Raw genomic sequence first — 12,125 nt, forward strand, 5'->3', positions numbered from 1 at the left:
ACCCTCTCACCCACCCCCCCACCCTCTCACCCACCCCCCACCCTCTCACCCACCCCCCACCCTCTCACCCACCCCCCACCCTCTCACCCACCCACCACCCTCTCACCCACCCACCCCCCACCCACGTGGTCTACGTGGGCGACCAGCGGAGGGTTCGATGTTCGCGTCGATGAACCGGTGACGCTGGTGAAGGCCGCGCCACAATAATAATAATAAAACACCCCCCTCCCCCTGTTTTACGTGGAGAGGTAAATGTGGCGGGGACACGTTGCTTTATTTGGTTATGGGATTTGGTTAGCGGATTTGGCTGTGGGATTTGTCTGTGGGATTTGGCTATGGGATTTGGCTGTGGGATTTGGCTATGGGATTTGGCTATGGGATTTGGCTGTGGGGTTTGGCTGTGGGATTTGGCTATGGGATTTGGCTATGGGATTTGGCTATGTGATTTGGCTATGGGATTTGGCTGTGGGATTTGGCTATGGGATTTGGCTATGGGATTTGGCTATGGGATTTGGCTGTGGGATTTGGCTGTGGGATTTGGCTATGGGATTTGGCTATGTGATTTGGCTATGGGATTTGGCTGTGGGATTTGGCTATGGGATTTGGCTGTGGGATTTGGCTATGGGATTTGGCTGTGGGATTTGGCTATGGGATTTGGCTATGGGATTTGGCTATGGGATTTGGCTATGGGATTTGTCTGTGGGAATTGGCTGTGGGATTTGGCTGTGGGGTTTATCGAGGCTTAGTGTGTGCATCGTATTGAGTCGTTCTGTTAGTCTGCCGACTAAAGCGGCCGCACGTTCTGGCCACAAGTTCCTCGTTGGCTGTCGCCCGTCGTGGTCCCGGCGCTGTTAGAGGCCGCGGCGAGGGTTGCTGGATCACGCACAGATGGGCTGCCAAACGCTCTCCTACCCGCGTGGGCGTTGAGGAGGAGTCCTTCCCTGTCTCTCGCCAGAATGCGGAGCAGCAAAGTGCGGGAACCCACCTGTTCCATCTCCGTGGGGTCGAGTGTTGTCCTCCAGTTCTCTCCCACACGGACAAACGGCTCCGTAGCCCAATCCCGCTCCGATGACGTACGTGCGCGTGCGCCATCCGTACCGAGGCTGCACAGTTTTGGCGCCAGCTACCGTAGAGTGTCGCCGCAGTTCTCTGCGGTAAGTAACGATGCCTTCTTCAAGAACCACGGCGCCGCTGCCACGCCTCAATAAAGTTAGCGGCGAGCCACTGGCGCGTTCCCGAGGTGCAGCGGTGAACGGGGGGGGGGGGGGGGGGGGGGGACCCGGGGGAGGACCCACCCAGCAACTTGCAGACATCACGAAACGGAAAATGGTGATTGACCGATAGCAACTTTATATATAGAGGACCGCAGAGCATTAGGAAGGGGGGGATGTGACACTGGCTCACCACCACGTGGCTGCTGCTGCCTTCCCACTCGTCTGCGGTTCCTACTCCTGCTCCTGGCGCCTCCGTGTCTCTGTCTCTCTGTGTCTCTCTCTGTCTCTCTCTGTGTCTCTTTCTCTGTGTGTCTCTCTCTCTCTCCATCTCTGTCTCTGTCTCTCTGTCTGTGTGTCTCTGGCTCTCTCTCTGTGTCTCTCTCTCCGTCTCTGTCCCTCTCTCTGTCTCTCTGTCTCTCTCCCGCTCTGTGTCTCTGTCTCTCTCCCTCTCTGTCTCTCTCTCTGTCTCTCTCTGTCTCTGTATGTCTCTGTCTCTCTGTCTCTCTCTCTCTGTCTGTCTCTCTCTCTGTCTCTCTCTGCGACGACGTGGGGTGGTGCGCCGCTCACTCCCGGGAGTGAGCGAATGGCATCGTGACGTGCGCCGCCGCGTGTCACCCCAGACGTACACGAGCGAGCTGGACATGCGCGGGGCTCTGTACGAGCTGTACAAGTACGCGGACAAGTACTACGAGAAGGTACCCCTCACTCTGCGCACTTGAGCGCTCGGGCACACGAGCACACGGGCACACGAGCACCGCCGCCGCCGTTGTTTGTCGTTATTGTTGTCGTTGACCTCGCTGCATTGCCCCCGCCGCCCCCGCCGCCGGCTTTGCCGTCAGATCGCGGAAGCCCTGAAGGAGGACACCACGGGGCAGCTCGCCGACCGATTCCGCACGGCGATGCGTGACAACCCGCCGACCGGGCACTGACGCGGCCGCTGCCGTGTGGCGACCGCCCCACGCCGCACCGCCCACCCACGCCAAGCGCCGCACTCAAAAGCCGTGGAGGCGATGGCGCCGACAGCAGGAGGAGTCCCGGCGAGAACGCCGATGGCGCGGACGCTGGTTTTCCAAATCCCACGGCGGAGGGCCCCCCCCCCCCCCGGGAGGTGGTCGTCTTGCGATGGGCCGCGTGCCGAGCACCGATTTCTCCCCCCCCCCCCCCCGACGAGCGTTCGCCACGCGGCACCGCGGGCCTCGTCTCATTTGCTTCCCGGTTATCCTGCCGGGCCCCAGGACTCCCGTGATTGGATGGCGGTGACCGCCTCGTCACCGCCTCGTCACCGCCACGCCGATTCAGATCGTCGGTCGTCCCGTTGTGTGTGGTGTGCGGCAACGTCCCAGGGCGGAATCTCGCTGCTTCCGAACCCGGCTCGCGGCTTGCGGCTCGCGTCCGCCTTGCCCATGGAAACCCTGCACCGGCACCGTCATCCGGCGAGTTCCAGCGGCGATTCCTCTCCGCCCAGTCCGCGCTTGCCGGCGCCGCCGCCACCGCCACCACGACCACGCAAAGCAGCGCCTGACCCAAGCCGGATCCAAGCCGGATCCGATCGCCCGCGAGCCTTCGACAGCAGCGTGCGCCGGGACTCGCGAAGGAAGCGTGTGGGTGCAAGGAGGGCATGCGGCCGTCCTGGGCGGCCGTTGCCGCGATGTTCCCGCCGGTGCGCTTGGCGGGTGTAACCCGCGGAGCGCAGATATGGTGGGGTGGGGGTCCCTCCGCTGCCACAGCCACCACTTTTATCATCTCCTCCCCAAGAATTCCCTCCACGCGCACCTCGCGCAACGTGGCCAGGCGCGTCGCCGGGTCGCTGGTGACGCGAGGAGCTTGCCCCCCCCCCCCCCCGTCGGTCTTCTATCAATGGACTGCTGGATGGAGGGCGGGATGGGGGGGGTGTAGGGGGGGGTCGCCCCTTCACGGTGCCGCAACGCCGCAACAATCCGCAGGCCGGCGGCACCTGCGTACGATCTCACAAAGTTCATCTCATCTCGAGTGGCCACGGGGGCACCATATGTGTCGTCAAACCACGTGGGTAGTCTCTCTGCATTTTTTTCAACAGAGGAGGAACAGCAAAAGTGACACGAACTCTCTTCTCTCCTCTCGGAGGCACAACTCTCTCATCGTGGTTAACAGAACCTCGACATCGGCATCTGGCTCCCGGAATGTATTTTTCCCGCACGTGCCAAGTTAATACCGCAACTCCAATCTCACACGTCCGCGAAGCGCGAGAGAGAGAGAGGGGGCGGTGGGGGGGGGAATGATCGTAACGCGAGAGAGAGAGAATTAACGATGTAACACGCGAGACCGCAGAGTCGATGACGACGACGTCGATGACGACGACGACGACGACGACGACGATGCGGTCGCTCGGCACGTCCGCTTCATTTCACGTCGCGACGCCGGTTCGAGCCCCACGCCACCGTGGTGCCGTCGGGGACCGGGGGGGGGGGCTGCTCGGAGGGGAGGGGGATTCGAGGTCGAATTGACGAATTGAGAAGCACGAAGCGTTTGTACGTTTGTATCCGCCCGTCTTTGTATAAAATCAATAAAAGCTGTAATTGATGTACCGTGACGCGTCGTCACGCTGCGGTTGACGAATGCAACTTTGCGATGCCGTGGGTGGAGGAGGAGGGAGGGGCCCGTAGCTCGGCAGCTCGAGGAGAAGTTGCGTGCGTTGTGAGGCAAGACCATGAACTTGTTTTTTAACACCAGGAGTTGTAAGGCCCACAGAGCTATGTGGCTATTTTTGGGAAGCGACCTGGCGGTCACAAATGACAGCTCAACGAAGTGGCGCTTATCGTCGCGTGGACACGTATAGCAGCCAAATGCTCTCAACGCGTGGATGTTGATTCTACACGTGGAGGGGAAAACCAGGAGACCCAGAACAAACGCCACGCGACCGCGGTGTGAACGAAACTAAACTATCTTATTTGACCAGGTAAGGTCTCACTGAGATGTGTAGCTCTTCTTGAGAAGCGACCTGGCTGCCACAAATGCTAACTTAACGTGTAGTGGCTTCTCATCACGTGGACAGGTAGAACAGCTTGAAACGCACGTGGCTCTAAATGTGGCGGGCAACAACCGGAGAAAAATCCACGCGACCACGGAGACAACATGCAAACTCCAAATTTACAACCGGCTTTAGGGTCGGGATCGAACCCACGACCTCCTGCATACCAGGCGAGGTAATTAACATCTCACTACCGTGGGAAAAGCTGTGTGGAGGTTGGGAAGAGAAACCGTGAAAGTGTGGGGGGGGGGGGGGGGGAGTGTTGTGGAGTGCTGAGAGTTGATGATGGGCATTGCAAAGCCACTGCAGTGGGGTCCGTCTTGCCGATTTGAAACGATCCGATCAACATCGAAGCTTGGGCACGTGTGCGACGGAGCGACGCCGCGTCGTCGTTGTCGCACGCAATTTGCAGAGGCGGTTCCAAATCCAGCGGCCGCTCCGATGTAATACCGCAGGTTCTATAGCGGAGCGAGAGAGAGACCCGCTTCGCTCGCGAGTGGGACGCTACAAATCCCGTGGCGCCATCCGCAAGAGTTTGCCGACTGTGTGCGGGCGTCAGGGGTCCGCAGTCGGCGCTCTTCACCGCAAGGCCACCAAGGGGCCTCCGCGGGGCCCTCCGGTGGCCTCTAGTGCGGCTCTTGACCCGCGGCCCCCACCGACGATACACAAAGAGTGAAAACACCCCCCCCCCCGCCCCCCCATTGTCATCATCATCGTGCTGCTGTCAAACCCAACAATGGTTTAAAATGTGTGGTGGCCCTCACCACACTACTGATGATGTGAACACTGACCTAAGTTTTCAAAGAAATGACACCACAGGTTCCGCGCACAGCAGCAACTATCGCTCCCTACTGGCTGAAGACGTATCCGTGAGTCTATGGGTCTCGGTGAGTCTATGGATCTCAGCAGAGATGCACAATGTAAGTCTGTGTATCTGTGTGAGTCTATGGTTATTTGTGTGAGTCTATGGGTCTCTGCCATGTGAGTCTATGGGTCTGTGTGAGTCTATGGGTCTCTGTGAGTCTATGGATCTCTGCTATGTGAGTTTATGGGTATCTGTGTGAGTCTATATGGGTCTCTGTGAGTCTGGATCTCTGCGATGTGAGTTTATGGGTCTCTGTGAGTCTGGGTCTCTGTGAGTCTATGGGTCTCTGTGAGTCTATGGGTCTCTGTGAGTCTATGGTTATTTGTGTGAGTATATGGGTCTCTGTGAGTCTATGGGTTTCTGCTATGTGAGTATATGGGTCTCTGTGTGAGTCTATGGTTATTTGTGTGAGTCTATGGGTCTCTGTGAGTCTATGGGTCTCTGTGTGAGTCTATGGTTATTTGTGTGAGTCTATGGGTCTCTGTGAGTCTGGATCTCTGCTATGTGAGTCTATGGGTCTCTGTGTGAGTCTATGGTTATTTGTGTGAGTCTATGGGTCTCTGTGAGTCTATGGATCTCTTTTATGTGAGGTTATGGGTCTCTGTGTGAGTCTATGGGTCTCTGTGTGAGTCTATGGGTCTCTGTGAGTCTATGGATCTCTTTTATGTGAGGTTATGGGTCTCTGTGTGAGTCTATGGGTCTCTGTGTGAGTCTATGGTTATTTGTGTGAGTCTATGGGTCTCTGTGAGTCTATGGGTCTCTGTGTGAGTCTATGGGTCTCTGCTATGTGAGTCTATGGGTCTCTGTGTGAGTCTATGGGTCTCTGTGTGAGTCTATGGGTCTCTGTGAGTCTATGCATCTCTGTGAGTCTATGGGTCTCTGCTATGTGAGTATATGGGTCTCTGTGTGATTCTATGTTGTTTATAGAACTTCTTTCGCACCGTACGTAATCGGAGGAGCGGGAGAAGGACAAACTAAAATACACAATCGGCTGTTCTCAAGAAATGAGTTTGTCAATCTCGATGATGATGATTATAAAAGTGCCGCAATCTCCCAGTGGCTTCCCAATATCGCAAGGGGAGCAGCGTTCCAGACGGCCGCGTCTGGAAGCGCCACGCTGCGATGAAGCCGGTGGCACTCGCAGGTCATCGAGACGTCGATTTGGGGTGGCAGGCCCACATCTGGTGGGGGAGGAGGAGGAGCGGTGGCGCAGTGGTTAGCGCACCGGGCTGCAGTTCCTCAGGGGCCGTCCGTAAATGACGTCACGCGATTTTGGACGATTCCCCCCCCCCTCGTCACACGGCGTCACAAAAAGTCAGACCCCCCCCCCCCTCAAATATGACGTCACAAAGCTCTGCCCTCCCCCCCAAAATATATCAAACATGCTTCAGATCGCTTTAAACTATTGTCATTGTAGTGCGTACTTAATGTGGCGCTGCACTCTGATGTTGTAGGAGAAAACGTTTATTAAAAGTCTATTAAATTAAGTGGAACGTGTTGTGTATATTTAAAGTTTCGCATTGTGATGTGACGTCACATTTCTCACCCCCCCCCCCCCCCCTCATCACAAATGTCTGAGCCCACCCCCCCTCTAGGTGCGTGACGTCATTTATGGACGGCCCCTAACACCCTCATCTGTCAGCCCACACGGCTTTAGCGGCTTTAGCCCGTGTTCTTGGGCAGGTAAAGCGAGTTTTCAGGCCCCGTTCGGCGTGTGGCCGTTTCATTGCGGGGCAGCCTTTGTCCGTCTGTGCTTCTCCCTCGTGGTGTTGAGATCTAGAGGGGTGATGAGATCTAGAGGGGTGTTGAGATCTAGAGGGGGTGTTGAGATCTAGAGGGGGTGTTGAGATCTAGAGGGGGTGTTGAGATCTAGAGGGGTGATGAGATCTAGAGGGGTGATGAGATCTAGAGGGGGTGTTGAGATCTAGAGGGGGTGATGAGATCTAGAGGGGGTGATGAGATCTAGAGGGGGTGTTGAGATCTAGAGGGGTGTTGAGATCTAGAGGGGTGTTGAGATCTAGAGGGGTGTTGAGATCTAGAGGGGTGATGAGATGTAGAGGGGTGATGAGATCTAGAGGGGTGATGAGATCTAGAGGGGTGATGAGATCTAGAGGGGTGATGAGATGTAGAGGGGGTGTTGAGATCTAGAGGGGTGATGAGATCTAGAGGGGTGATGAGATGTAGAGGGGGTGATGAGATCTAGAGGGGGTGATGAGATCTAGAGGGGGTGTTGAGATCTAGAGGGGGTGTTGAGATCTAGAGGGGGTGATGAGATCTAGAGGGGGTGATGAGATCTAGAGGGGGTGTTGAGATCTAGAGGGGGTGATGAGATCTAGAGGGGGTGTTGAGATCTAGAGGGGGTGTTGAGATCTAGAGGGGGTGTTGAGATCTAGAGGGGGTGTTGAGATCTAGAGGGGTGATGAGATCTAGAGGGGGTGTTGAGATCTAGAGGGGGTGTTGAGATCTAGAGGGGGGTGTTGAGATCTAGAGGGGTGATGAGATCTAGAGGGGTGATGAGATCTAGAGGGGTGTTGAGATCTAGAGGGGGTGTTGAGATCTAGAGGGGTGTTGAGATGTAGAGGGGGTGATGAGATCTAGAGGGGGTGTTGAGATCTAGAGGGGGTGTTGAGATCTAGAGGGGTGATGAGATCTAGAGGGGGTGATGAGATCTAGAGGGGGGTGATGAGATCTAGAGGGGTGTTGAGATCTAGAGGGGGTGTTGAGATCTAGAGGGGTGTTGAGATGTAGAGGGGGTGATGAGATCTAGAGGGGTGTTGAGATCTAGAGGGGGTGTTGAGATCTAGAGGGGTGATGAGATCTAGAGGGGGTGATGAGATCTAGAGGGGGTGTTGAGATCTAGAGGGGGTGTTGAGATCTAGAAGGGGTGATGAGATGTAGAGGGGTGTTGAGATCTAGAGAGGTGATGAGATGTAGAGGGGGTGTTGAGATCTAGAGGGGGTGTTGAGATCTAGAGGGGTGTTGAGATCTAGAGGGGTGATGAGATCTAGAGGGGGTGTTGAGATCTAGAGGGGGTGTTGAGATCTAGAGGGGGTGTTGAGATCTAGAGGGGGTGTTGAGATCTAGAGGGGTGATGAGATCTAGAGGGGTGATGAGATCTAGAGGGGGTGATGAGATCTAGAGGGGTGATGAGATCTAGAGGGGTGTTGAGATCTAGAGGGGGTGATGAGATCTAGAGGGGTGATGAGATCTAGAGGGGGTGTTGAGATCTAGAGGGGGTGTTGAGATCTAGAGGGGTGATGAGATCTAGAGGGGGTGTTGAGATCTAGAGGGGGTGTTGAGATCTAGAGGGGGGTGTTGAGATCTAGAGGGGGTGATGAGATCTAGAGGGGGTGATGAGATCTAGAGGGGGTGATGAGATCTAGAGGGGTGATGAGATCTAGAGAAGGTGATGAGATCTAGAGGGGGTGATGAGATCTAGAGGGGGTGTTGAGATCTAGATGGGGTGTTGAGATCTAGAGGGGGTGTTGAGATCTAGAGGGGTGATGAGATCTAGAGGGGTGTTGAGATCTAGAGGGGGTGATGAGATCTAGAGGGGGTGATGAGATCTAGAGGGGGTGATGAGATCTAGAGGGGGTGATGAGATCTAGAGGGGGTGTTGAGATCTAGAGGGGGTGATGAGATCTAGAGGGGGTGATGAGATCTAGAGGAGGTGTTGAGATCTAGAGGGGGTGATGAGATCTAGAGGGGGTGATGAGATCTAGAGGGGTGATGAGATCTAGAGGGGGTGATGAGATCTAGAGGGGGTGTTGAGATCTAGAGGGGGTGATGAGATCTAGAGGGGGTGATGAGATCTAGAGGGGTGATGAGATCTAGAGGGGGTGATGAGATCTAGAGGGGGTGATGAGATCTAGAGGGGGTGATGAGATCTAGAGGGGGTGTTGAGATCTAAAGGGGGTGATGAGATCTAGAGGGGGTGATGAGATCTAGAGGGGGTGTTGAGATCTAGAGGGGGTGTTGAGATCTAGAGGGGTGATGAGATCTAGAGGAGGTGATGAAATCTAGAAGGGTGATGAGATCTAGAGGGGTGATGAGATCTAGAGGGGGTGTTGAGATCTAGAGGGGTGATGAGATCTAGAGGGGGTGATGAGATCTAGAGGGGTGATGAGATCTAGAGGGGTGATGAGATCTAGAGGGGGTGATGAGATCTAGAGGGGTGTTGAGATCTAGAGGGGTGATGAGATCTAGAGGGGGTGATGAGATCTAGAGGGGTGATGAGATCTAGAGGGGTGATGAGATGTAGAGGGGTGTTGAGATCTAGATGGGGTGTTGAGATCTAGAGGGGTGTTGAGATCTAGAGGGGGTGATGAGATCTAGAGGGGTGTTGAGATCTAGAGGGGGTGATGAGATCTAGAGGGGTGATGAGATCTAGAGGGGGTGTTGAGATCTAGAGGGGGTGATGAGATCTAGAGGGGGTGATGAGATCTAGAGGGGGTGTTGAGATCTAGAGGGGGTGATGAGATCTAGAGGGGGTGATGAGATCTAGAGGGGGTGATGAGATCTAGAGGGGTGATGAGATCTAGAGGGGGTGATGAGATCTAGAGGGGGTGATGAGATCTAGAGGGGGTGATGAGATCTAGAGGGGGTGTTGAGATCTAAAGGGGGTGATGAGATCTAGAGGGGGTGATGAGATCTAGAGGGGGTGTTGAGATCTAGAGGGGGTGTTGAGATCTAGAGGGGGTGTTGAGATCTAGAGGGGTGATGAGATATAGAGGGGGTGATGAGATCTAGAGGGGTGATGAGATCTAGAGGGGTGATGAGATCTAGAGGGGGTGTTGAGATCTAGAGGGGTGATGAGATCTAGAGGGGGTGATGAGATCTAGAGGGGGTGTTGAGATCTAGATGGGGTGTTGAGATCTAGAGGGGTGTTGAGATCTAGAGGGGGTGATGAGATCTAGAGGGGGTGATGAGATCTAGAGGGGTGATGAGATCTAGAGGGGGGTGATGAGATCTAGAGGGGGTGATGAGATCTAGAGGGGGTGTTGAGATCTAGAGGGGGTGATGAGATCTAGAGGGGGTGATGAGATGTAGAGGGGGTGATGAGATCTAGAGGGGGTGTTGAGATCTAGAGGGGGTGATGAGATCTAGAGGGGGTGATGAGATCTAGAGGAGGTGTTGAGATCTAGAGGGGGTGATGAGATCTAGAGGGGGTGATGAGATCTAGAGGGGGTGATGAGATGTAGAGGGGGAGTTGAGATCTAGAGGGGGTGATGAGATGTAGAGGGGGTGATGAGATCTAGAGGGGATGTTGAGATGTAGAGGGGGTGTTGAGATCTAGAGGGGGTGATGAGATGTAGAGGGGTGATGAGATCTAGAGGGGTGATGAGATGTAGAGGGGGTGATGAGATCTAGAGGGGGTGTTGAGATGTAGAGGGGTGTTGAGATCTAGAGGGGGTGTTGAGATCTAGAGGGGGTGTTGATATCTAGAGGGGGTGATGAGATCTAGAGGGGGTGATGAGATCTAGAGGGGGTGTTGAGATGTAGAGGGGGTGATGAGATCTAGAGGGGGTGTTGAGATCTAGAGGGGGTGTTGAGATCTAGAGGGGTGTTGAGATCTAGAGGGGGTGTTGAGATCTACTAGAGGGGGTGATGAGATCTAGAGGGGTGTTGAGATCTAGAGGGGTGATGAGATCTAGAGGGGTGATGAGATCTAGAGGGGTGTTGAGATCTAGAGGGGTGATGAGATCTAGAGGGGGTGTTGAGATCTAGAGGGGTGATGAGATCTGGAGGGGGTGATGAGATCTAGAGGGGTGATGAGATCTAGGGGGTGTTGAGATCTAGAGGGGTGGTGAGATCTAGAGGGGGTGATGAGATCTAGAGGGGATGAGATCTATAGGGGGTGATGAGATCTAGAGGGTGATGAGATCTAGAGGGTGATGAGATGTAGAGGGGGTGTTGAGATGTAGAGGGGGTGATGAGATCTAGAGGGTGATGAGATCTAGAGGGGTGATGAGATCTAGAGGGGGTGTTGAGATGTAGAGGGGTGATGAGATCTAGAGGGGTGAGATGTAGAGGGGGTGTGAGATCTAGAGGGGTGATGAGATCTAGAGGGGGTGATGAGATCTAGAGGGGGTGATGAGATCTAGAGGGGTGATGAGAGCTAGAGGGGGTGTTGAGATCTAGAGGTGGTGATGAGATCTAGAGGGGTGATGAGATGTAGAGGGGGGGTGATGAGGGATCTAGAGGGGAAGTTGTGATGAGATCTAGAGGGGGTGTTGAGGATCTAGAAGGGGGTGTTGAGATCAGGGGGGTGATGAGATCTAGAGGGCCGGTGATGAGATCCTGAGGGGTGTTTTGTGAGATCTAGAGGGGGTGATGAGATCTAGAGGGGTTTTGAGATTGATCTAGAGGCGGTGTTGAGATCTAGAGGGGGTGTTGAATATAGAGGGGGTGGTGTTGAGACTAGAGGGGTGCGGAGACTCTAGAGCAGGGGTGTGAGATCTAGAAGGGGGTGTTGAGCCTCTAAGGGGGGTTGAGATCTAGAGGGGTTGATGAGATATAGAGGGGGTGATGAGATCTAGAGGGGTCTGTTGGATCTCGATGGGTGTGTTGAGATCTAGAGGGGTGTTGAGATGTAGAGGGCGGTGATGAGATCTAGAGGGGGTGTGTTGAGCTCTAGAGGGGAGTGTTGAGAATCTAGATGGGGTGATTAGATCTAGACGGGGTGTGATGAGATCTAGAGGGTGTAGGGATGATGAGATCTAAGAGGGGTTTTGAGACTAGAGATGTAGAGGGGGGGTTGAGATTAGAGGGGTGTTGAGATGTAGAGTGGTGATGAGATCTAGAGGGGTGATGAGATCTAGAGGGGTGATGAGATCTAGAGGGGTGTTGAGATCTAGAGGGGTGTTAGATCTAGAGGGGTGGTAGAGATCTAGAGGGGTGATGAGATCTAGAGGGCTGTTGAGATCTAGAGGGTGATGAGATCTAGAGGGGGATGAGATCTAGAGGGTGATGAGATCTAGAGGGGTGATGAGATCTAGAGGGTGATGAGATCTAGAGGGGGTGATGCTATCTAGAGGGG

General features: G+C 54.7%; 1 protein-coding gene across 1 annotated transcript in view; it reads left to right on the forward strand.

The window, feature by feature from the left end:
- Positions 1 to 3,775, forward strand: part of LOC133356406 (plexin-B1-like) — a 47,857-nt gene extending 44,082 nt beyond the window's left edge. Inside the window, 2 exon segments of the mRNA XM_061573915.1 lie at positions 1,835 to 1,909; positions 2,054 to 3,775. Of these exon segments, the coding sequence (XP_061429899.1) occupies positions 1,835 to 1,909; positions 2,054 to 2,143 (165 nt within the window). The 3' untranslated portion in view covers positions 2,144 to 3,775.
- The last annotated feature ends 8,350 nt before the right edge of the window (positions 3,776 to 12,125 follow it).

The sequence above is a fragment of the Lethenteron reissneri genome, chromosome 54, assembly GCF_015708825.2.
Source record: "Lethenteron reissneri isolate LAM-NWPU_2019-01 chromosome 54, ASM1570882v1, whole genome shotgun sequence".
Classification (NCBI taxonomy): Eukaryota; Metazoa; Chordata; class Hyperoartia; order Petromyzontiformes; family Petromyzontidae; genus Lethenteron; species Lethenteron reissneri.